At 46.2% G+C, this 25,966-nt stretch overlaps 1 protein-coding gene across 8 annotated transcripts in view; it reads right to left on the bottom strand.

The window, feature by feature from the left end:
• The window catches only part of Ubr5 (ubiquitin protein ligase E3 component n-recognin 5), a 125,241-nt gene that overhangs the window by 17,833 nt on the left and 81,442 nt on the right, over positions 1-25,966 (bottom strand). For 2 of the 8 annotated variants that reach the window (XM_063257695.1, XM_063257693.1), the window contains exons 23-48: positions 22,167-22,318; positions 21,510-21,605; positions 21,075-21,198; positions 20,417-20,514; positions 18,965-19,036; positions 17,535-17,683; positions 16,779-16,870; positions 14,999-15,145; positions 14,798-14,916; positions 14,575-14,701; positions 14,341-14,470; positions 13,247-13,407; positions 12,886-13,125; positions 10,953-11,076; positions 10,426-10,537; positions 9,805-9,936; positions 9,286-9,543; positions 8,726-8,994; positions 8,345-8,556; positions 6,352-6,582; positions 5,835-5,908; positions 4,221-4,393; positions 4,014-4,127; positions 2,682-2,902; positions 1,424-1,544; positions 1,235-1,339 (exon numbers count right to left, since the gene is read on the bottom strand). In XM_063257695.1, the coding sequence (XP_063113765.1) occupies positions 1,235-1,339; positions 1,424-1,544; positions 2,682-2,902; positions 4,014-4,127; positions 4,221-4,393; positions 5,835-5,908; positions 6,352-6,582; positions 8,345-8,556; positions 8,726-8,994; positions 9,286-9,543; positions 9,805-9,936; positions 10,426-10,537; positions 10,953-11,076; positions 12,886-13,125; positions 13,247-13,407; positions 14,341-14,470; positions 14,575-14,701; positions 14,798-14,916; positions 14,999-15,145; positions 16,779-16,870; positions 17,535-17,683; positions 18,965-19,036; positions 20,417-20,514; positions 21,075-21,198; positions 21,510-21,605; positions 22,167-22,318 (3,853 nt within the window). The remainder of the gene's footprint in view (positions 1-1,234; positions 1,340-1,423; positions 1,545-2,681; positions 2,903-4,013; positions 4,128-4,220; positions 4,394-5,834; positions 5,909-6,351; positions 6,583-8,344; positions 8,557-8,725; positions 8,995-9,285; positions 9,544-9,804; positions 9,937-10,425; positions 10,538-10,952; positions 11,077-12,885; positions 13,126-13,246; positions 13,408-14,340; positions 14,471-14,574; positions 14,702-14,797; positions 14,917-14,998; positions 15,146-16,778; positions 16,871-17,534; positions 17,684-18,964; positions 19,037-20,416; positions 20,515-21,074; positions 21,199-21,509; positions 21,606-22,166; positions 22,319-25,966) is intronic. The other 6 variants (XM_063257699.1, XM_063257698.1, XM_063257696.1 and 3 more) reach the window with 5 other exon arrangements.

Genomic DNA, 25,966 nt, shown 5'->3' on the forward strand with positions numbered 1-25,966 from the left:
ACAGTACACTAGGTAGCAGTAAACAGGGAATATCTCTGCATATAAAGCTAGGAGCCAGGCGTGGTGGCGCACACCTGTAGTCCTGGCACTGTGGGAGGCTGAGGCAATAGGACAGCAAGCTCACGTCCCATGTAGGCAACGTCACAACCTCTCTCAAAGAATGGAAAAGGTTGGGGATGCAGCTCAGCGCAAAGGCCCTGCGCTCAATGCTGGAGGCAGAGCTGGGAGCGGTAGCCACAACACAAGGAGACATTATCTCAAGTGACCTTAAAATCAATTTGCTAGCAACTCTAGCTGGAGATTAAAAATGCAAATTAATGTTAATCTACTTTTATAACCATTTGTTGATGCTATAATTTTAAGACTGCTGGGTGTATGCTGTGGAATAACAGCAAGTAAGTAAGTAATTTTATCAGTGTGGTTGAGAAATTAGATATTCAGTTTGGAAGAGATACACCTTTGAAGATCTCAGAGGTGAAAATCACAATCCAATCAACCTGGAGTTCTATAGAACTGGGATCATTTCCCTTCCTTTTTCTTTTTTCTTTTAAAAAGGAGGGAGCATGGGGTAAGTTGGGCACACCTGCTTACTATTCACTAAAGGGACCACAATCGCCCAGTAGCAATGTGAAACCCTAGAACCTAGATTGCAAGCTCAAAATCTAACTTCCTACAAAAAGCACATAGAGTCTCTTCAGACAATGGTTGATCAGAGACCTGTGACAGGAAATGCATTGGGGACAGCCGGGATGGTGAGGAAAACAACTACCGGGATGTGGCGAAAATGATTCAAAGCAGCCAAAAGAAGGGGCCGTCTGAGTATCACTGAGAGTCATCTTGATCCGAGAGACAAAGACATTGAAACTGTTTAAACCTAGGGGAGAATGATGAAACTTTTTAAACCCTAACACTCAAAATGCTTGCGTCATCTCTAGATTATAGTGGGAGTCGGGGCTAGGGATTTAGCTCAGCGGCATAAGCGCCTGCCTTGCAAGCAGGCAGTCGTGAGTTCGATCCCCAGTACCGATAAAAAGCAAAAAGACAAAAAAAATGTACAAAAAGATTATAGTGGGAGTCAACTGCCAAGAAAATTACTATTTTGAATTTGGTGATTATCGTTTCTCTAAAATTTTAATTATAAGCACCTAATCCTGCAAGATCTACTGTTATTCTGCAAGTTTTAAAATTTACATATATCGTATATTATAGGTATAATATAAGAAAATCTAAATACCTTTACCTCTAGTGATAAATCTCTTGACTGCTGGTTTCTCAGTTTTTCCATTTCTCTACGGAATTTTGATTCTTTTACCTCAAAACCACCCAATTCGGTTAGGATCTTTAAAAAAATGCATGACAGAATTATTCTGTGAAATCTGTTCTTATCAGGTAAAACAGAATTCAAAGGGCACAAAATACATACTGATCCAGGCTCTGCCCCGACGTCTTCCATGAACACTCTGCCAAAGAGTTCCAGCGAGAGGCGCCAGCGTCCCAGCAGCATGTCATGGGAGATCACCATGCCCATGAAGCTGCACTGTGGCCTGGGGAACATGGAAGTCGGGGAGAACTCAGCCAGTCCTCAAAAGCACTGGCCCTCTTTCTCCATCCTGACATCTTAAGTACTCAAACTACTCTCTCTAGTTAGCGGGTATTTCCACAGCTACTTTTTCCTTCCGTTTGCTAGGTATGAATACTTTACACACACACACACACACACACACACACACACACACACACACACATATCCCACAAGCCTCCTAGTTTCCCTTTTCATTTTACTGTCTCTCCTTGAAGTCCTTAACCTGCACTGAGGGTTGGATCCATCTGCAGTACAATTGCCACACTGACCCAGAATCCCGGTGTCAAACAGACCAACGCGGCCAACACCCGCTGTTGCTCACATCGGAAGCACCCACTTGCCTGCCGCGCAGAATGGAAGCCCACTTCTCCTCCTGGCTGCTCCAGAGTGACAAGGCCCGGCCTGAGAGTCTCTCCTGCACAGGACCCCCTGTCCACCCCCACAGCTGATGCCGTACATGAGACCCTCCTCTCAGCTGGCTGGCAGGCACACAGCACTGCTTTTAAAAACTCGCTGCCCACCTTGAACTCTCTCCTCCAGCCACCTCTGTGGCTCTGACCACCTCGGCCACAACCATGCCTCTGGACGACTGGGCTGCCCAGCTGTGCGTGGGCCCTCGGTCCGCTGCCCAGCTTGCTAGCGCCTGTGAGTGCCACAGAGGTGCAGAGGCTTCAGAGGGCCATCAACAGCCCCGGCCAGGAGCCACACCAGGGCGCAGCAGAGTCTGTGCAAAGTCAGAGCTGAGGGAGAGGGTCCACATCAGCCAGAAGATGGATCCAGAGACCTCGCTTCCCACTCACGGCTGCCCTCTGCCCTGCGGTAACAGCTCTGTAACTGGTAGGTTGACAAGGGTGCGCATCCTAACTCAGTCTCTAACTCTGAAACATAAAGCCTCAGAGTTCCTCCAATAATGAAAAACTGCCGAGCAACAACAAAAACAGTCACAAATGTCCCCATCCAACAAGTTCAGCTTTATGTGTCTGATGAGGAAATGACAGCAGTGACATCTAATTGTTTATGTACATATGTATTTGCCAAACGTAAAATTTCTAAATAAAGGTCTTTGCAGAATCGGAGAGGCCCCTGCACCCCTAGCTACCTGAAGGCCGTGAGCGGGGGCCCCTCACTCTCTGTGAGCCCAATCTCCGCCAGGAGGCTGCTCTTCAGCTGCGCGGCCAGGTCATGGGCCGATGGCCCAGGTTTCGAGCTCTCGACCTCCTCAGCCAGCACGTGTTCTCCTTCCCCTTCTTTTTTCTGCCAATTTTGCATGTTCATCACGTTTTTCAGGTTGGCAGCATACGACATTTTAGTTGGAAGAACCTATGAATTTATGTTTAAAAGTTACACATAAGAAAAAAAAAATCAGTTATATTTTGTTTGCAGTTTAGTAATTCCTGAAATCACACACAGTTAATTATCTCATCCTCCCAAGAGCTTCCCCTGGGGAAGATGCTGTCCGTTCTTATCTCTCTTGACTGGCCACTAAGTCCAGCACCTGTGCCACAGTGACCATGGGAAGGCAAAGGCAATCTCTGTAGCACCGGTATGCCTAGGACTCCCATGTATTTGCAGTATTTCTGGTACTGCATTCTCCTTATCACATAGGTAATTTTTTTTTTTTTTTGTCTTTTTCCTTTTTATCGGTACCAGGGATCAAATCCACGACTGCCTGCTTGCAAGGCAGGCGCTTATGCCACTGAGCTAAATCCCCAGCCCCTATTACGTAGGTAATTTAAAAATATCGTTCAGCTACATTTTTTCTACAGCTGATTTTCTGAACACGTTACTACTACTCCAGTAGAAGCACAGTACAACTCAGGCACTCATCAGATAGTACCTGAAGGCGAGCCAGTGGTGTGCGCCCACAGACCTGCCACATACTGTTAGTTTATCACCTGCACTTCTTACATCACTACCAACAGCACCTCATTTGTCTATACTTTTTGAAACTGGCACAGAGTGAGATTTGTAATGACATATTCTCTATAATTTGACATAAATTTTTTTTTACTCAGCACTGGGGATTGAACTCACGACCGCATGCCTGCAAGGCAAGCGCTTATGCTGCTGAGCTAAATCCCCAGGCCCCATTTTTTGATATAAATTAATTCAGCAAGTCTAACATAATTTTAAGTTAAAATTAAATATGCTCATACCTATACCAGTATTTATATACATACAATTTAAAATTTCAGTACACAACAACCAACTCTGAAGCAGACCAAGCATATACTGAAGCTATTTTATAAATGAAGTGATCTGACAGTATGTCAAAGACAAATGGTGGATGAACTCATCTGATTATAGGAGAGGAGTTTCTGATACTTCTAGTACTTGGGGAAACAAAATATTATGAACTAATGCATATCTAAAAATCTCCACGCTGGACGAGCTCTCATCACGGGTCACACTGTATAGCCTACTCTCTTACCTCGAGGCAGTTTCTGTCCATTGTTACATCCAGTAAGCACTTCCCACTACTGCTGGATGAAGAGTAAAGACCCTGACTTGGGCGGCCGAAGAGATCCTCCTTTCTGGCGTTTGGCTGGAAGTGGAAGAGAAACAGCCCCAGTTACCCTGGATCCTGAAGAGAAGTCAGTCACAAATACACCCAAAGCTCAGGGCCATGCTAGTTCACCTGCAGGAGGTGGGGCTGATCGGCCAAGGGGATGGCTTCAGCCAGAGGCACTTCAAAGGGGTTTGGGGGGATGCATCCCAGGAATGTCATGGAGTCTGAACGCCGGAAAAATGGGTGGTTTTGTCCAGTTTCTGCAGGAAGAGAGTCATCATCCTTATCATTCAAAGCAGCACCTAAACACAAAAAGAGAAAGCGTTGGGTTTAATAGCTGTAAGGGAAGGATGAAAGAATGTCAAGACGGCAACTTACTATGAGTACAATGGTAAAGTGTACACCTCTTAAAACAATCCAAAACTTTACAAGCCCCAGTAACAAACACTGCTCCATTGTGCACTGGACAGTTTCTCCAATCTTTATCTATTTATAAGCAGCGGAGGTCAACCTTTCAGAGCTTTCAATGATACAAGCAGTCAGCTGCAGCCCCCAGGCCACAGGTTCACCGCCACTGATCCAGCTTCCTTGTCTAGTTAAGGGCCAATGTACTGCTGTCTCAGAATCATTCACCCAGTTGGTAAATGAGCGCTTACTGCAGGGAGCCTGCTGGAATGCCTTACTCCTGGGGCACCTCATGTGTACCCACAGTGAGTCAGCACCAAGCACCAGCCTCAGCGAAGAAAACATCCCTGGTACCAAGTGTGCTGTGAGCACGGCACTGAACTGGGGCAGAGTTTTCTAAACAACAGTCAGCAGTCTTTCACTAGGCTCACTTGTGTTTTTGGAGACAGAGTCTCACTATGCAGTCCAGGCTGACTTCAAACTCATTTAATCCAGATTGGCCTTGAACATGCAATGATCCGCCTGCCTCCGCTTCTCAAGTACTGGGGATACAGGTGTGAGCCACCATGTCCGCTCCCAAGGCTAAATTAAGTACTGGTTGAGGACTAAAAGTGAGATACTGGGCTGTTTAACCACACTTTCAGTCTTCTAACTCCCAACTGAAATAACAGAAGAAGATACCAACTTCATGATGCTAAAAGTTTTGAAGGAAAAAGAATCATTTTATTTTGATGTTACATTACTAGAATCTGAACTCCGGGCCCTGAGCTAAATACTAGACAAGCAGTAACTGAGCTACAGCCTCACCAACATTCTTTAGTTTGCTGTTACGAGTTTTGATATTGAGAGGAGTTATTTTTGATTTTGCTGTTGTTTAATTTTTGAGACAGGGTCTCACTGTGTGTTTAAGGACAATCTTAAACTCACTATGTAGCCCAGTCTGGCCTCAAACTTGCAGCAATCTTTCTGCCTCAGCCTCCAACATGCTGGGATTCTAAGCATATACCATCATGACCAACCATCAGGAGTTGTTTACAATTTCTTGACTACATGATTTGCATTGATATTAACAAAAGCTTTCCTAAGACACTATTTATTGGCACCTATATAAAGAGAAACACAAAACTAAGAAACACAAAAAAGATAATATAAACTGGGAAAGAACTATTGACTGACAAGTGTACATGTATCCCTAAGGATGTGCAAGAAGAAATGGACAGAAAAGCTTTGACACAGAAAAAAGAAATTCCCACATAGAAAATAAGCTAAAAAACATGCAGGGGAACTACTGAAGCAGCCTTTTCATGCACTAGATTAGCAGATTTTCCGGGCACTAACTTTGATTGGTGTCGTCATCATTTTCGTGTTCTGAATCTTCATTATCAATACCCAGTTCCAAAAGTTCTCGAGTCCTTAAAAAAGACAAGTGAGTCATCTTAAAATGAAACATCTGTGCAGGGGAAGGCAGGAGGAGGGGCAGCTAAAGCAGACACGCTGAGAAGGGATCCAAGCCGTTTCTTACACTGCGATCTGCTTTCCGACTCTGGGGAACGGTGGGCTGATCCACCTTGGATATTACAGTAACAAGTGGGCTCAGCAGAAGCAAGAAACACCACCACAAAAGCAGTGGGTGCCTGAAACGAAGCGCTTAGGCTGGGCTCTGATAAGTCTGAGCCATGAGGGAATCCCTGGGTTTCTGTGGGAAGGGAGGAGCCGGGACAGATAAAGGCCAGGCAGAGCCAGTGACGCCCTGGTCCATGTCCCTAGACTGTTCCACTCTGCAAGCTGACAATTTACTAATGCAGTTCACACCAGGGGAGCCCTCCTCAAAGCCCCGCATGGCCAGAGTGGGTACCTCTTGCGCTCCAGCTGAGGAGTGTCCAGGGTCGTCTGCTGGTTCATTGCTTTAATCCAGTATATAAGGGCTTGGAAAACATAGGCTACGTGCTTCAGTGAGCAGACATCCAGAACCGGGAGGACGTCCGAATGCTCATCATTATGAGACCGCATTAAAGAAAGAGCATAATTTAGGAAATCACCCCGAGCAGACATCATTCCCTGACGGGCACTTAGCAATGTGGCACGTCTGCAAGAGCAAAAGGAACGGGAAAACAGTTACCAAACAGCGCAAATGTGAAATGATATATAGCACAAACAGGCAAAATGAGGAGCCCAGAACCCTCACTCACACTCAGCAAGCCTATGGCTCTGCTTAGAAGCAGAATCACTGCGTGTGACTTCCAGCCCCATAGCGCTGGACGGGAAGGAAGTCTAGGAAGCTCTGGAATGGCAGAGGGACTCTTTGCCTGAAAACACCGATTCTGTCCATCGAAACCACCATAGCTGGCCCTACCACCGTGGTTTGAGCAGATCTGGGATAAGGCACAAGCACCAACATTGCTTCCTTCCTTCCTTTTCTTCCTTTCTTCCTTCCCTCCCATACTTATATATACTCCATATACTTGGGGACTGAGCCCAGCCTTGACAACGCTAGAAATGCACAGCCTACCACAGAGCCACATGAGCCCTTTTTGAGACAGATCTTGCTAAATCACCCAAATTGGCCTCAAAGTAGTGATCCCCTGACTCAGTCCCTCGAGCAGCTGGAATTATGGATATGTACTGCCAGGCCTGGCTAGAATTTACACTTTTAACAAATTCCTAGGAAAGCTGATGTGACTATTTAGGGACCAAGCTTTGAGGCCCACTGCCTAAAATGAACCAAAAGCACATGCAAAGGAAAACAGATAAATTGAACTTTACCTAATTAACTATTGTACTTAAGAGAATATTTATAAAGTCAAAACATGAAAAAACTTCTACAAATCATACATTTGCTACAACACTAGTATCCAGAATATTAAAATATTTGTAACTTATTATCCAACAAGTCAACTAAGAACGAGGAAAAAAAAACAGGAGCAATGGTCCAGAATGTGGGAGGCTGAGGCTGAAGGATCACTGAGTGTTTGAGTCCAGCCAGGGCTTCTCGGTGAGTTCAAGGCCAACCTGGACTGCAGAGCAGCAAAGACAAAACCAAGCCAAACCCGAAAAATAAAATAGGGAAAAATATAGGCATTTCTTCAAATAGTCAATTAGCATAGGAGACAATGATCTATATCATCGGTCACTGAAGAAATGCACACTAAAACCACAAGGAGAAACCAGTGAGTCTCCCTCAGTTGCCGAAAGCTTGGCCGCAGGTGCTAGTGAGCACGTAGAGACCAAAGCTCTCCTGCATGTTATTCTGAGTATTTCCCAGAAACAGTCTGGCAGCAGTCTCACTACGTCCAACTCTGTCACCATCACAGTTCTACGCCGGGAGTGCTGAAACCACAGGCCCACATGGAAAGCCACACACCTGGGTGCAGCACACACCACACACAGCAGCAGGAAGGTGGCGTGATCCAAACACCCACTGTGGATGCTGGTAAATCAAATGCAGCACGCTCTGAGACATTAAGAAATACAAAGGAGTGAGACCAGTGCTTCCCAGACATCATGACGAGCCGTATGATCATCACACTGCCAGGAGTGGTGATGGGTACCTGTCACACCGGCTCGCTGGGAGGCTAAGTCGGGACAATGCCACTTTGAGCCCCACTCAGGCAACCAAGAGACCCTGTCTCAAATTTCTTAAAAAGGGCTGGAGATGTAACTCAGTGTTTCAAATCAGCTGAGCACTGAAATATCCCTGAAATACTGCTTCAGCTGCACAAGCCTTTTTAAAACACATGCAAGGCATTTACTTCCTTTATTTCTTCCAACCTCAACAGGCAATCAAAGAGCTCTGACTCTGCCAGACAGGACTCTGTCTACACATAGAAGGACACGGAAGTCTTTCGTACCGTCTGCCTTCAAGGGTTCGCAAACTAGCCTCCTCCCGTGCGGTCATCCTCTCTCTTCGCGCTGAGTTCTGAGAAGCGTGAAGAGGGTGATTTGGGTGTCCCGGATCACCAGCAGATGCTAATGCAGAACCATAACGTAATTGAGCTTCAGTAGAATCCATAATACTGACCATCCAGTTCCAAGTGGGAATAAGCTTTTCTTCTACATAGTTCTATGAAGACCAAACTAAAATAGTTAAAACTATCCAGGGAGAGCTAGATGTGATATAGTAGTAGCATGTCAACATTTAAACATTTGTGATACTCCGTCCCATTACACTGGAATTGTCAATTCACAGCCAAACCCAGACGTGAACATGTAACTGTTCCATGGCTCCATACCTGCAGGTTGACTGCATCCTGGTAGGTCAGCTTTACGGCGGCTGGAATCTGGGAGTACACAAGGTGATTGTACTTGGGGATAAGGCCCATGAGGTCCGAGATCTGTCGGATGACAATGCTGTAGGCTCTGGCCAAGCTGCTCGCAGATGTCAGGTAGCTGCTGGCATTGCTGGCTTCCAAAGCAGCTGCCGCTGCGGCAGCACTCGTACTGATGGTCCCACTGCGGCGCAAGTTGGAAGGGTCAATATAGATTAGCCCTGCTGAACTCGCTGTAAGGAGAAGGGAAACCACAGTGAGCCAATGGAAGTTACTACTTGGGGCACCGCTGCAACTGTGTGTGAAATCTAGGTAGGCAGCTGCCCGTCTCCTTAACTCTGCCCACTTGGAAAGGGAAGCATTAAGGGAGACGAAAACGGACAGAACGCCCGGGCAGGGGACGGGCGCGTCTCGTGTCGCTGGCTGGGAGAGGCGCACTGCTCGGGCTCTGCCCCAGGAAGGCAGGAGGCAGGTATCCTCCCCCAGGGTGAGTGGAGCAGACCAAGTGGTGGGCGCAGCCTTGCCTGCGGGCGTGGAGGTGCTGGCTGGCGCCGTGCTGGCTGCCCGTTGGTGCTGTGTGTGGCGCACAGCCCACTGCATGGAGCGCGGTGCCTGCGCAGCCCCGCTGGCGTGGGAGCTGCTGGTGGTGCGCTCCAGTGGCTCGTCCAGCATGAAGGTCTCCTGCTCCATGTCGTCACTCTGGCTGCTGCTGCTGTCCGAATCGCTTGAATCATTGGACTGTGAGTCATCTTCCGAAAAGAACGCAGGAACACTGCTGGCTCCTGTTTTTCATTTTTAAAATCAAAAACCTTGTGAGTCTGTTGACAAAATTACAACACACCCCCTTCACTCAGGAAAACGTTTTAAATACAACACTAAGTTGGTACACAGCAGTCCAAGAAAGCACCACTACAATACTTTCCCTGGAGACGCACTTTGGGCTCTAACACGCTCTCCGTACACAGAAAGACATGTGGCACATAAGGCCCCCATGCCCGGTCTGTGGCACACTAAGCTGGTAGCAGCCAAGTGAAGCCACACACCTGCCTCGGAGCCCGCGGTGGCCGCTGTGACCACACTCCTGCGCCCACTCGCGTTGTCCTGGTTGCTATGGTTGCTCTCGCTGTCGCTCTCCGTTTCTGCAGCTGCTAGAAGATCGAGCTCCATGTCACTCCCTAGAGAGCAGACATGAACAGTGAGCACAAAGGCACCGTGCACCGGCTCCAGGCAGGGGCTGCTCCCCAGGGAGGAGAGGTGCCCCAAGGTCCGAAGGGCTCAGCAGCCGAGGCCAGGTGCAGCTTTCTTCTCCTGCACAGCCCTGGCGTCTGCTGAGGACACCACCAATGGGCGAAGCACAGGTCACCACTGCCTGCTCCAGCTGCCCGGTTGCATGGGAGGCTTCTGGAACAGAAGTCAAAAATGCCCACTGTGTTTCATGGGACTGTATTAGTGTCGAAACATGCGAAGTCACCAATGACACGTCTTACGCCTCCCTGCAGTGTGCAGGGAAGGACCAGAGCAGAACACCGCGGCGTCGGGGTGGGCTACACGGGTCAGGGCCCTCTAAGGCCTGGTGTTTCACAGTCGGCACAGAGCCGCTGCAGTCCATGAGACCGGCAGGAGGGGAGCCAGGCCACAGGCCAGGGCTCTGCTGGGCGACCTACCGTCCTCGTCGTGCTCGTCGTGCTGGCCCTCCGCCTCGGCGTTCTCCTCCCCGTGCTCCTCCTGCTCCTCGTGGTGATCCTCCTCTCCGGCCACGCCCTCCACCACCTCCACCTGCAGCGAGTCGGGTCTGCGGCCAGCCGGCAATGGGCACAGCAGGCCCACATCTCCCAGGTGCTGTGCCCACGGCCAGGAACAGTGCACAGCACCCGCCCCTCACAGTAGCAGCATGGGCCTCGGAGCCCCGATGGCAGCGTGGACACTGGCTGCGGAGCAGAGGCCAGCCCCTTATGCGTCAGCATCACGAATACGCTGAGTGACCCAACCGCTTTTCTCAACGCTGAGAACACCTGAGGTCCTACCCCTCCCACGTGAACAGGTCCACTTTCCTAACCCAGCACCTCAAGCAGGAGGACCCATTCCATACGGAGAATGGGGCACTGAGCTTCAGCGGCCAGATGTGGGCTGCCCCCACCCCACGGCCCGGGAGAACCCTCACATCCAGCTCATCAGGAGCTGTGGCAGTCACCTCTTCCACGTCTGCTGAGACAATGTCATCCTGCTCCTCGTCCCTGCCCCGGACCGGCTGCGACTGGCTGATGCGCCGCTGCTGTGGGTTCCGGATGATGTAGGATGACTGGGACTGGCTGGAGCTGCGAGGAAGTGGTGCTCTGAGAACGCGGCCGCCTCCCCGTGCCTTCCAAGGCAGCAGTCAGCCCCTGATCACACGGGGCACAGGCTGGGGGCCGTCCAAACTTTGGGGAAACCAGCACTGATCCAGGGCTCACCAGAAAACACAAACTAAAAGACACGATTCTATCAGAGACTTAACTTTTATATCGTATTACTTTCGGTAAGTCAGTAAATCCACAACTGTGTATGTTGACAGACATTTGCACGGGTCTCCTATGGGAAAATTCCAGGGGGAGGATTCCTCCTCTCCTACAGAAACCCTGGGCTTCCGAAGGCTCTGATGGAAACGCACGTCCCTTCACAGAGTGTTTATGATGGATCTATTCTTTAAGAAACCCAACACCATTTCTACTTTGCATCAACTTAGGAACTAATCACTTGCTGTTAAGTGCAGGGAAAAAACTATCAGTTCAAAAGTATGATTTTAAAATGGGATAATAACCAAAGTGGGGTTGGGAGGACTACAAAAGTTTTACTTCCCTCAAAACCTGATTTGGAAATGGCCAAAGACAGACGCTTTTCTCAAAAAGGAAAGGAAAACCAGAGAACATACTTTAATCGCAGGCCAGAGATCTAAAGCACGCTTCACTCAGAAATGATGAGAAGGGCTACAAGGCCAAGTGTAAGGTTGTAAAGAGGCGGTCACCCTCGGCATCCCCTCCCTACCTCATTTCCGAGGGGCAAGCAGCTGCCCACAGGAGCCATTCCCATGAGCGGATAGGTGGTTTCCATGTGCTTTAGGGCTGTGGCTTCTAACCAGGAGAAGCAATGTGGGGGGCAAAGGATGCTGAGAGGCTGAGCAGCAGCCCCGACTGGAAAGGACACTGCCTAGCACCAAGCAGATGACACTGCTTTCTTTCCTCTTTTTTACTCTTGGCGGCACTGGGGACTGACCCCAGGACTTCATGCTGAACTACATTCCCCAACTTTTAAAAATTCTTTTGTTTTAGAAAAGTCTGGCTGAGTTTGAACTTGCAATCCTCATGTGTCAGCCTCCCAAAGTGTGACCACTGACCTAACCTCCAGACCCTTCAGCTAACAGGGCTTCAGTGTGACAGGACTCCACGCAGCGACAGTGGTGCGAAGCACTGCACCCTGTGGTTAAACAGATGGCTCTCCTGGGATGATGTCGGAGCCGGCCCAAGGCTGGGGTGTAGCTCAGCATGCAAAAGGCCCTGCACTGAAACAGGACAACCGCCACAGCCAAACACAAAACCAAACAACAAAAACGGATCGCTCTGATCATTTCTCATACTGTACAACAAGTAGCACCTGCCCTAAGCGGGGACACAGAGAAAGTTACAGCACTTCTCAATATGGTTTTATAGCACACTGTATCTAAAAGGAAGGAAAACCTGGGGAGGGTACAAGCTAGAACTCCAGCAATCCGGAGGCTGAGGCAAGAGAACTCACTGTGCGTTCAAGGCCAGCGTGCGATACATGGCGAGTTCAGGGTCAGCCTGGACTACACAGCACAACTTTGTCTCAAAAATGAATCAATAAAACATTAAAGGGAAAAAGTCTAAAGTAAACTTTCTTACCAAACTGCTTTACCTGCATAATAAAAACTGCCTTTCCAACACCACCCCAGCAACCCACCTAACTAACTTTAGATGTAAACACACTTATAATTTTAAAAATATCTTCATGTTTCAAATTAAATCTCTCCCATCAGGCACACTACCGAAGTGTGTACACAAAGGCCTGGTGAGCCAAGCACTGCCTTCCCAGACAAAGCAGGCACAGCCTCTGTGGCTGCGGAGTGTTACCTGCTGGACTGGTCAGGGGATGGGCGTGGTGGCAGCGGCTCCACCGAGAACAGCTCCTCGCTGCCCTGCATGGCGTCGATGCTAGTGCTGGCCAGGGTGAAGGGCGCCGTGGGCCGCGCAATTCCCATCCTGACAGGGACAATGAGCGACTCGGCTACGTTGCACAGCTCTTCCACGGCATAGGGCAGCAGCGCCTGGAACACACGCTTACACTTGCCGATGGGCTGTGGGATGAAGTTGCTGGAGCAGAGAGGAAAGCCAAGATCTTTCGTGAGCCTCTGCACAGACACCATGTTTTCGCTGTCACAGAAACGTGTGACAGACATTTGATATGAAGCCAACATAAAAAAGGATGCCTTACTTCTTCTTTTTGGATGAGGCCATTTCCACACTAAGAATGACAAAGACTCTTGCCACTGAGCGTAGAAACCTCATGGTCACAGCGATAGCTTCCTCTCGACGTCCAGGTGTGTACTTGTTTTGGAGTTCTTTCACTAAGGTACCCAGCAGAGTATCTAAAAGCTTTAAAAAATTGTAATCGTTCTATTACTGTTGAGATACTTTCTAAGATGTTACATACACTTGACATAAAAAGCACTCACAGGTTTCCAGTATTAACATTTCATGACAAAAATCTGAAAATAAATTTAAGGCCAATGACTTAATTTATACAACATACCTACTACTGCACTTAGCTTACAGTGGGCTCCAAATGTAGGATTTCTTATTTTGTCTCAGTGTTCTAATTATATCAATGGGTATTTAGAACAGCAACACTGAATGCATCACATCAGAAACTGGTGCGTCATCCTCTAAGGCACTCCTAAAGCAGCAATGCCAATTCAAAGGTTTCCATTACAAGTGAGCCGCTAGGCTGTGGTTTCTCCTCCAGGCACCGTGCATCACAAAGACATTCATGTCGGAGAAAATCTGATTCTTCAGTGCCACTTACGATGACCCTTGTTTTTAAATCACTACTTCCCTCACATTCAGTAAACGCCTGGGCTGCACTCTGATCAGTGCCCACTGTGACGGACCCATTAAGCACTGGACAGGCTCCGAGGCCTGACTGTGGTGCTCTCAAGCAGTGAGGCGGTGCTGGCAGGCAGGCTCTGGTGGTGAGGGGGCTCCTCAGCCGCCAGCTCCACGGGAGGCCCGAGCACGCATCACCAGGGTGTCACCAGCACTGGGTCCTATGCTTTACATTTCAGGATAGGCATCTTTGAAGGAAAAATAGCCAGCACTAAGTTACTAATCATCCTGCGCACTACTCCACACGTTTACACACGGTGGGATCTTCACTTAGAACAGTACTTGTGGTGTACATGGAAGCCTGTCCGCCCCCAGGCTTCATTCCCTGGCATGTACTGCTCAGTCAGAGCTCATGACTGAGGACTGTGAATTTTAAAACCACAGATCACAGCCACAAGCATGACGCCCACTCAGAGACCTTACCAAAATATCCGCCGTGCACTTGACGATAAGGCAGTGGGTGAAGCAGTCCAGCCGGATGGTGCCACTCTGCTGGTTGAGGTACACTTGCTCTTCCGGCAAGAGATGGCCTATCCTGCTGCTGGCGCTCAGCCTGCAAAGCGGGCAGACAGACAGACAGACAGACAGGATGCACTGTGAACATACACACCCTCGTGTGAAACACAGAAACCTGAAACCATTTCAGCAAATACATACGGATCCTTGTTCTCCTGGGAGCCGAACATGATCATGGACTTCAGGGCGTTCCAGTCCTGCAGCACACGCTCCAGGGCAAGCTGGGCAAACCTGGGAGGCTCTAAGTCATGGTCAGGCATGTCCGAGTCTTTAGGAGAAGGAGGAGAGAGGACGGGAGGTGAGTGGGGGCAGGCCGCGTTCCTGTCCGTGGCCTGGGGTGTGCTCCGGCCCCCAGCTTGCTCACCCTCAGGGCCAGCCGTCTTTCGGTTGCGGTCCTCACGGATGCGCGGCGGGCGGTACTGGCAGTGCTCCACTGTCTGCCGAGCCACGGTCTGCACCAGGAACAGCAGCAGATGCTCGCCCCTGTGTGACAGCAATAGCAGGACGCGGGTCAGGAAGTCCCCCAGACATCTCCTGCTTTCAATCACCCCGAAACCCCACTTGCCTGCTGTTTGGCAGAGTGACCAGATTTGTAGCAGTGAGCAGGCGATAAAGTAAGTCAAGACGAGCAGACTTCTGTCCCGCAATCAGAGTTTTACATTTGCATTTCTCCCAACAATCACAATAAGCTGTTGGTGATGTCCGTTTGAGTCTGCAAAAAAATTCACACAAAAGTACAATTACAGAAATTCTTAAATACACAATAATCTACACCACAGTACATGTATATGAAGGCAAAACTCACTAGACCACACAGAGCCCTTGCTAACTTTTAAATGCAAAGTCAACTGCAAAATCATGCGTGACAAGGACTCTTCAGGGGCAGGAAGTCTGAGAAGCAACAGGACGCCCTTGAAAAGGGTACCTCATGAACACACAGGCGCAGGCCAGTCGCTCCCAACATGTCCTCCCCAGTGCCTGGGTCCCTAATGACCTCTGAAGCCTCCTGGGCAGATGAGCCTCTCTCTCGTGTGTGCTAGCCCAAGGGGACTGCAAACACTGGCAGCACAGGGACAACCCAGGGCAGCCTACCTTAGCACCCGGACAGTGGCGCTCTTAACGAGCAGTGATAAGAACATTATCACTTTTAGATGCTTGAAGACAAAATTATGAGAAAAATTCTTTTAACAGCTGGGTGTAGCTGGGCACAGTGGTGCACACCTATAATCCTACACTTGGGAGGTTGAGAGAGGAGGACCACTGAAGGATGAGGTCAGCCTGGGCTATACAGTGAGTTCAAAGCCAGCCTGAACTACACAGCAAGACCGTGTGTTGGGGAGAGGGGAAGACAAAACAAAACAAAAAAAAGGCAGAAACAACAACAAACAGTTGGGTGCAGTATCACACCCCTGTTATCTCAGGTACCTGGGTGGTTATGGCAAAAGAACCCCACTTTTGAGGTCACCCTGGGCAATCTGAAAAGACACTGTCTCAAATATTTAAAAAAAAAAATCAAAAATTGAAGGCTAGGGGCTGGGGATTTAGCTCAGCGGCATAAGCATCTGCCTTGCAAGCAGGCGGTCGTGAGTTCAATCCCTGGTACCAGAAAAAAGTTAAAAAAAAAAAAAAAAAAATTGAAGGCTAGGGATGTGGTTAACAACCCCATGGGTGCAATTCCCAACAAGACGTAGAGGGAGTGTGTGTGTGTGTGCGCGCGCGCACGCATGCACGCGCACGTGTGCATTTTGACAAAAACTGTAACTAAGCATCAGTATGTTAAGTATAAAGATAGTCCCTGATACTAAGGCATAATGGACGGTTTCCATACCGTGATCCTCTACCACCTGCGATTCCCTGATGTATGCTCACACATGGTCGCTGGTATGTGGGTGAGAGGGCTGAGATACTGCAAATGTTAGAGCTAAGACGTTTTGTTGCTTCAGTCTGTGAAACTAACCAAACCAGCTGGGTGATTCCACGGCTAGGATAGAAGGTTTCTACATTGAGTTTAAAAGGCAAAGCATAGGCCAAATACCCCCCAACCTTCACACACACAGCAGTTTCCGCTAGGAAACCCAGCGCAACCTCAGAGGTGCCTGCGGCTGGGCTCCAGAGCCCTGATAAGGACCTGTTCCTCCTGAGGTGAACGGACTACTCACCACACGTCACCCAGTGTGACGAGTGGCCTAGGCTGGATGAGCAACAAGAACCGCACATGAGCTTTAAAAAAGAGCCACACTTTCTGATCACGCAACCACCACCAGCGGGCAGTGCAGGTCCTGCGGCATGAGCAGTAGTCAGTCTACAGAGTTTACAGGACAAAGCATTACTAGAGCTATACTTACTTGCAGTCATGACCTTTATGGCAAACCCTTGCACATTCTGTACAGCAACACAGTGACTCCAGCAAACCACAAGTCCGACACTCAAAAATGTCCTAGAATGACAGGAGTGTGCTCTTAAAGGAACAGTTGTACACATACCTCATCTTACTAATTACTGTGGTGCTTCCCATCACAGTTCAACCACAACAGCAGCAAAGTGACACTAATGCACTCCGGAAAATAAGGAGTTATAAAAGCATCCAGTGAATATACAACCTGCAGGACTGTGCAAAGGAAGCTCAAATACTGCCGATAGGACAAAAAAAATCCTTCCAAAAAAGGCAGAATTATAGAACTATATAACAAAATATGATCATGTTATACAACCTAACAAAGACTTCTATTTCTCATACTGTCACATTTCATTTAGTATTCAACTTTTGACTCATTTATTTAGGAATTAAGCCAACATTAGTTTTCTTTAGAGAGTTTTATAACTCAGAGTAAAATCAAGTGTCAGACTCAAAATGCTGTTTTTTGTGTTAGTTTTTTGAGGCAGGGTCTCACTATGTTGTGCAGGCTGGCCTTGAACTTACTATGTAGCCCAGGCTGGCCTTGAACTCTCAAGTGATCCTTCTAACTCAGCCTCCAAGGGTGTAATCCCAGCACTGCTCAGATGTAAAATGTAAAATAAAATCTATAACTCTAGTGTTGGTCCAAGAGGAAAAAAGAGAACTCTAAAGATAGCACATAGATAGGAAACAGGCCAGAACTCACCTGGTTAATGTGCTCTGCCCCAGTCCAGGTAAAGCTGCAGGTGTCATTACAGCACAAGACGTACAAAGGCGAGTCATCGGGGTTGGTACCCGATGGGCAAACCATTCCCATGAACACATCCTCCTCTTTTTCACTCGAAGACACTTCAGCTAACAAGATTAAGAATGTAGGAGTTTATCTACCAGGACAGGACTTAAACCAGAACTATTTTCTTTAAATGGAAAAAGCTCTAACATATATAGAGTACAAACAGTAGACTACTAGACAGTGGTACAAGAATATATATACAGTCAACGTGCGCGGAAACCCAGATCATTACAACTATCTGTGACGACAGGACAGGCTTAGCCACTGGAGTCCTCAGTGCTATCAGACAGTGAAGACTCCAGTCTCAGCTCTAGTTAACAGTTAGAGAACATCAAATAAATTATTAACACCCGTCTTTTAAGAAGATAACTAAGACTTCGGGAGAACATAACAGACAGATAGCAGCAGCTACGGAGGCTCTCTGAGATTATCAGCTTGGGATCCAGGAATGGTGTGGAGTGGGGAGTCCTAAGCAAGGGGAAATATACCCCGCTGACCCAAGAACGAACTACACTGAAAGAAACCAACGGGAAATGCAATCCCGGTGCTACAACTGGAACAGATAAAATCTCAGCGCGGAAGCTGGAATCCATGCCTCTGGAAGCCGCAATTTGAATTTCCTGCTGCCACTGCTGTGTCTCAATCAGCACAGCAGGGAGAGAAGCGCAAAAGCCCTAAGAGCGGGAATCCACAGACGGAGTTGAGAGCGGGACTGGCGGGGGACCCTGCATCGACCTGCGGTGAGTGGCAAGAGCAGGGACATGGACTAGGAGGCTCCAACGGGGGACATTCTGGGACTGGGCAGACTAGCCAGAACAGAATGCTAGTGCTGATTTAATATCATCTTGTTTTAAAGTCCCATCAAGCTTTTGTTCTTCTGTCTCCATAGGTCTTAACATGTTGTATCTTACTGGATTTTATTATATGTGATAATATAAACAAAAACTTTTATAGACAAGGAGATTATACAGAAGCCATTGTTCATTTTCTGTTAGTTGATTCTAAATACTCTGTAATACTGTCATTCCCTTGAACGGTTTTACATTGTTTTGATATGTTTGATGCTACAGTATACGAAGTTATACAGAGATTTCAAGGAAGAAAGATACAATGGTAACTACTTTTATGTCGGGATTATCTTGTAGTGAAACACTATTTTGCTTAAATGGTTATGTTTTGACCTGCGCTGTTTTGATGTTATGCCCTTTTATCTCAATCTCCATTTTATTACTTTTTATTTTTATCCTCTTAACTAAGGGAAAAATAAATAAAAAATAGGATATATTATAGTAACCCACTTTGGTTTCCTATTAACTTGATTTGAAACCCTGTATTGCTCTCACCGTCTTGTTTTGACTGATTTTCCTCTATTCTGTTTTGCTTGATAGTACCACGTTCGAAAGTATAGGCAACAACTGTGAAGACAATAAGATTCATTATGATGCCCATTCTGGTTGACTATTATCTTCTTTTGAAGACCTGTAATGTCTCCAATGTTTTGGTTTTATGGGTTTTGTTCTTTATTGTTTTGTATAATTTTATTATAACTGATGATATAGGCAATTCTTTTTAAGATAGTGGGGGCTGGGGATTTAGCTCAGCGGCATAAGCGCCTGCCTTGCAAGCAGGCAGTCATGAGTTCGATCCCTGGTACCGATAAAAATGAAAAAGACAAAAAAAAAAAAAAAAAAGATAGCAAGAGGCATCATGGTAACCATTGTTGATCATCTTGTATTATGTTTTTACATTATATATTATGTCTATTCTTTTGATTTGACTGACTCTATTCTGTTATGTCACATTTGGTTTTACTCTCTTCAAAAAAAAAAGTAGTAAGAACTGTGGGAATAATAAAACCCAAAATTTATAATTGTCCTTGTACAGAAAGAGGAAAAGAAAGTGCTCTAAACAGTATAACTGCATGTATATTTAAGTGTATAAGATAGATAACCATATCACTGAGTGTTGTTGATCACTGAACAGAACTGTTACAGTCTCACTATTTGAATGTCCACTTTATATGCTTTAATTTTGTAACTTGAACAAATATTTCTAATATGTAATCTATTAACTAGTGATTTCCTGTTTATTTTTTTCTGAAATTCTGTATAACTTGTACCCTTTTTCTGCTTTTTTTCCCCTGTTCTCCTTAAATAAAATTTAAAAAAAAAAAAAAGGAGATAACTAAACCAAAGGCTGGGTGTGGCTATAATCCTAGCATTTAGAAGGCTGAGGCAAGAGAATCACTTGGAGGTCCAGGCCAGCCTGGGCTACATAAGTGACTTCAAGGCCAATCTGCAAAGTGAGACCCTATCTCAAAACACTTAAAAAAAAAAAAAGGAAAGCAAAAACAAATTCTTTTTAAATATTATATAGCAGGAACACTATTAAGCAAGAATTCCATATCAGAAGTAACCATAATAAGAGATCTGCCTGTTACTTCTATAAATCTTTACTACTATGATCAGCTAAGCATGGTGCCTTCTATCAGGAATGCATCTTTATTTTTCCAAAGAGTCTAAACTATCCATTATGGAGTATGTTTTCCAAAGTCAAGAACTTCATACCAGCTGCTATCTGATGGAAAGTGGGAAAATAATGTACTGCAGAAAAGCATAGACACATAATAAACTTTTCAAACATGTAAGCATTTTCTGGATGATTTCCACTCAATTGTTTCATATATAAATACAAAAATAGGACTTGCAGAACTCGAACTAAAATACGTAAATAGAAGGAAATCATTCAAACAGAAAGCTAAGCACCTTACTCAGGACCTGAGAAACAACAATTACCTTTTGCAATTTTCTGGGCTGTTTCTAAGATGGTGATTGCAGCAGGATAAGCTCGGCCACTCACAGCTGACATGAATGGGGTCATCCCTCTAGCATCCCTAAAATGAGATAAAGTGTACAGAAAAATACCATTTTCCTTCGTGACTGCTAAGATAAATGTAAAAACTGGTAAAAACAGCATTGCGTTTTGGTACTGGAAACTCTTCTGTGACCTTCTTGACACTAGAATACACACTGTGACTAAGCTAACATTAAGGTCAGCTTCTAAGTTTTGAATGCTGGCACAAGCCTGTAAACCCTACACTTTGGGAGGCTGACGCAGGACTGCACGTTCAAACCTGGCCTGGGCAATTCAGAGAGACACCCCCCTATTTCCAAGCAAACAAATGAAGGGCAGCGGGCTAGAGACAGAGCCAAGTGTGCAGGCCCTAGTTCAGTACCCAGCACCTCAAAAACAAACAAAAAATAGCCATTGGTTTGTCTTCCTTTGGGAATGTGACATGGCAGAGAAAAAGCACAGTAGCAGAGGAATGCAGTGCTGGTCACGGAAAGGCACTTCACTGTCACATAAGACAATCACCCGTATTTTGTAAGAAGAGCCACTTAAACAGAGTTGCTAAGCTGAACTTCACAGACAAAGTGAACCAGGGCTTCTTACTTTGCGGACAGCAGTTCTCGTAGATAGGGCTGCAGAACCACACTATCGCATAGCAATTTTAATATAAAATGGGCATTCGCCTTCCGATCCTTGGACTCTACTACCGAAGGCTCTGTGGAAGGACCTGTAATGAAGCAGATTCATCTGACACCAAACCACGAATAAACACGCCAGGGTAAAAGTATGCTCCAACACAACCGAGTACATTCTAGGAATAGAAATAAAGGAACTTCATTAATGTACACTTTATAAATCTCAACTACTTTAACGTACCATGTGTTTTCACTGACACACGTGACAAGGAGAAGACGAAACCAGATGGTTTGCAAGCAAGGAAAGGTTCCTTGAAATGAAGGTGCAAGTCTGGGGACCCTGCATCTAAAGTCTGTCCGCGTCCTTCCCACCGCCCACGAGATGGAGAAGAGACAGTCTTACCTGGAACCGTGGAGGTGCTCGGGCCTTGGCCGCTGCCAGTTGCTGCTGTGGTGAGAGATCCCACAGCAGGGGCCAGGATAAAATCAATGTCACCATCTTTCAGCAAACAGAACAGCAGGATGCACATCATTATAGGCACACGCTCTACCGCGGTCCCTTCACAGGCCTGAGGGCTTCCTCTGTGAGCCGCAGGACACGGGTGCCAGTGGACACTTACTCCCCCAGTGATAAAGAAGGAACCCACCAGGCAAATGATGCATTTACCTTGAAATACCAACGAGAGGACTACCTGGCTTCTTCCAGTATAGAAAACAATACTTTATAAGAGGGGTCCCTGACAAGTGTTCTTACGATTTCAATTTTTAAATTACAGACCTCCTAAATCAAGTTTTAAATAACTAAAGTAATATTCATCATGGTATTTTTTTTCTTTCTTTTTTTTTTTTTTTTGTCTTTTTCCTTTTTATTGGTACCAGGGATAGAACTCACGACTGCCTGCTTGCAAGGCAGGCGCTTATGACACTGAGCTAAATCTCCAGCCCCATCATGGTATTTTCAAATATTTCTAATTTCTAACTGTCCCACCAAAATGTTGCACTTCTTTCCTATCGAGATCTTGTCTTTTGGTTAGGCACTAAGCAGAATCTGAGATCTTACCAGGGTCCATTGCAGGAGGGTCGGGAACCCAGCTAGGGGGCGCGATGGGGGGTGAGACCGGGTCCTGGTGGTCACTGGATGAAGCACCAGCCTCGTGTCTTCCCAAGCCAGCCGCTCTCAACGAACGCCTCATCATCTCCCGCAACCGCAAGCTGAAGAACATGGCAGAACCAGCACTCACCGCACAGGGTCACACAGCAAGACAGCGCACAGCCCTCTTCCTCCTCCCTCCTCCTCTTCCTCTTCCTCCTCTGCCTCCTCCTCGGAGGTTAAAGTACACTCTACGGTACACACACCTGGCAGAGAGTTGCCAGGTCTGGAAACCACAGAGCAGTTGGTGAGGGACAGAAACTAGGGGCCCTCCACCCCAGGCCAACACTAACTTGTCCCTAAGCTCCCCAACAAACTGAAGTGCAGGGAACCAAGATGCACTGAGAGATCAGCAATAATCTCTCAACAATAAGGTAAAACGAGCAGCTAAACATTAAACCAAAATGCCCTGTCCCCTGTTTATGACCAGTAAGAACTAAGTTTAGTAATCAGCATCAGCAAACATACTGGTTATCATAAAACCAATACTGTCAGCCCACTAAATCCCTTTCTGTTATTTCAAAAGCACCTAAACTAATATCCACACAATGAGTATTTTAAAAACAAAAACCAATTAGATTTTTTTAATACAAAAAAATTTTAATAGTACAACTTGTATCCAAAATAAATTAATGGGATGAAATTAGAGCCTGTAGAGTATGTTGTAGGATTAATGTCTGGGCTAGATTTTTTTTTCCTGTTACAAAAAAATCCTGTACAAGTATGCACATCACTAAAAAGAAAAGGAAACAATGACACACGCAGACCTCATCAGGGAATTAGTGACTCCCCATGTAAAGCCTAGAATTTACCTCTGGTTTAAAAAAAAAAAAAAAAGCGTGGAAAGGCTACAAAATTAACACAAAGAAGACTAACAGCAATCAAGAGCACAAATCCCCACACTTGGCCACAATTTTATTCTAAATAGATGAAAGAGTCAAAACCCCAACTTTAAGGGTGAGGTAACAGAAACATGCCCCAATTCCCTGCGCAGACTTAAACCAAGCGCATGACATTTCTGATGCGAAAGACTTGGCACCCCACTATATAAGCACAATGTGCCTAAAATAAGTAATTCTGAAATTTTTTTGCTCATGCTTGAACCTTTCATCCTAATAATTAGCTGATCTGAAGTTAAATGTGTTTTTCTATATGAACACATTTTCAATTTTAGAAACAAAATTTTTGAAAATAAACATTTGCAAAAATGTCTTTTAGAAGTTTCTTTCCAAAACACATCTATTTTGTTTCGTTGCTCTTATTAGAGTTTTAGGGGTGGAGAGGTTGCTCTATAGCTCAGGCTGGACTCACTATGTAGTCCAGGCTGGCCTCAAACCAGCAGTGATCCTCCTGCCTCAGCCTCCCACATGCTGGGATTATAGGAGTGCATCACTATGCCCAGCAAACAAATCTACTTTATAAGTCTTATTTATGATGTACTTTTTTTTTTTAAGCCAGTCAAATTTAGCAGTGGGGGGGGTGGTATACCAACTTTAGTGAAACTAATGTTAATAAGTTCTGATAACCCACTGCCATTGGACCAGCCTATGATGTACTTTTTTGAAAGAAGTACTCTTTGGTAGATCCTGTAAAATAAATCTTAATGTCTTAATATATTAGCTATTAAAAATTTGCTACTAAACCCATATAGAACATTCTTTTATTGTGTTCATATTACCTTCTTCCCAATTTAGAAATCTGAGTGTGAGAGCTTTTCTAATACAGGAGGGAGCAGGATCCAGTGACTGATTCGGTCAAGGTCACTTCCCTGCCCAAAGCTGTCACCAAGAGGAGAAGGTGGGCTCCTGCCCCGTGTTGGTTGGCACACAGCTGGTGAGCATCTGTGCTATACTGCTCCACGCGGAAGCATGGGGCCCTCACAGCTGCACTCAAGCGCAGGCGGAAACTATAGCTAAAGGCCCGGCGGGCGTCCTGAGAAGAGCGCTTCCCCATGGCACACCCGAAGCCCACGGGTCAGAACAGAGACAGACAAGGGCAGTCGGAGCTAAGAAACGGGAGGAGGCCCAACTAGAGCCACCAGCTTCTCCGGTCAATGCTCAGGGAGTGGCATCTGCGTTACAGGAGAGAGGAAACACGGCACAAGCCAAGCACAACAAGAGGGCTGGTCTCTAGCCCCTAACTTAAGAGTAACTGCAGATAACTGAGATCACAGTCTCCTCTTGAACTCGAAAACTCCCAACTCTGTTGTTGTCATGTAGTCAATTCAATATTAAATGAGGGGTTATTCCTTGTCATTTTTAAAATCGTCCTTAACCTTTTTCTTCATTAGGTCTTGGAAACATTTTAAAATACAATGCCCAGCTCCTCATATAGTCTTAAAAAATAAAAAACAAAAAACAAAAAAAGAAAATTATTCTTCAAGATGTTGTACACAATTCATGAAGATTCACCTGGGTCCCCAGTGGCTGAGGGCAATACTGAGGAGATACCACCTTGGCTGCTAAGATTCAGAGTTTTGACTCTCTTCGTAATGGCTTGCCTGCAGTCATCGTGTTTGCTGACAATATGGAAGAAGTCAAGGATGATGTAATTTCCTCTTTGTAAGCACGTTATATCCATGCTACAGAAGCCTTAGAATCCAGTCATGTTCAAACATAACACTGTGACAAAAAAGCGAAGGTCATGTGTCTTCCAGATTAACAATCTCTAGAGCACAAACACCTGCAATCAGATGTACCAACCATGCTTGCCACTACCTCTGCCCTGGACTCGGGAGCTAGTGAGTCACAAACCACGTGTGAGTCAAAGCACCGTGCGCGGCATTTAACAGTACTCCGTTCAATAGTGCTGAGCGTACGCTCAGGAATCCCAGCCTGCACCCACCAGGGGCATCGCCTAGAGATCCATTGTGGGCTGGAGCAGGCTTCCCTCCAGCGAAGCAGTCTGTGGACTTCCTACTGCCCGGCGCGGACAGACGCTTCCTGCGCTTCCAGCTGCTCAGCGGCAGCCCTGAGCTCGAACTGTTAAGAGCACTGCAGTGAGATCTTCGGCAAATGCCTCAAAGGAGCTTACTCTGCAAATTATTTCTGTGAGCAACGCATCGCCCACTCTTGAAGCTCCTTTTAGTCTTTGCCTTCAAAATAATCCTTACATGAAAAAAGCTGGCAGCAATGGTATTGGACCAAGCATATCAGAGTCCAACTGGATTTGCACCTGTAATTTCCCTGAGGAAATGAAATACCTGAAATAATTCAGACACTAATTTCGTCATGAAGAATTTAAGTTACTTTCCATTTTAGACCAAACACTCTGTCTGCCTAGAGCAGTCCTAGATAAATAACCCGGTGGTAATTCCCACTTTACGTAGTCTATGCCATGCTTTTCTACTGTTTTAAATTATCATTTGATCACCCACAGATAGTTTTTGATTACTTTCACTTCTGAACATTTTTGAACTGGGAAGCTATCAACTTGGTAGCCCTGTTGGTGCCAACTTAATCACCACTTTTTTCCAGAGGAAAATGAGTATGGAACCACAAACAGGCAGTTTGAAGTAGCCTCTGTCTATAACCTACACATTAGTGCAGGCTGAGCAGTGCTTCCATTAGTGACATATAAATAACCAAGAATTCTGGCTCAATCTAGAGGAAATGTGTTCCTTCTTAAAAAAGAAAACTATACTCTGAAACCTTTACATGCCGTATCACCTCAACACATTGCAAATTTTAACATACTTTAACATTTTAATA

The sequence above is a fragment of the Cavia porcellus genome, unplaced genomic scaffold, assembly GCF_034190915.1.
Source record: "Cavia porcellus strain 051 isolate PalLab524CR breed Dunkin Hartley unplaced genomic scaffold, mCavPor4.1 scaffold_10, whole genome shotgun sequence".
Classification (NCBI taxonomy): Eukaryota; Metazoa; Chordata; class Mammalia; order Rodentia; family Caviidae; genus Cavia; species Cavia porcellus.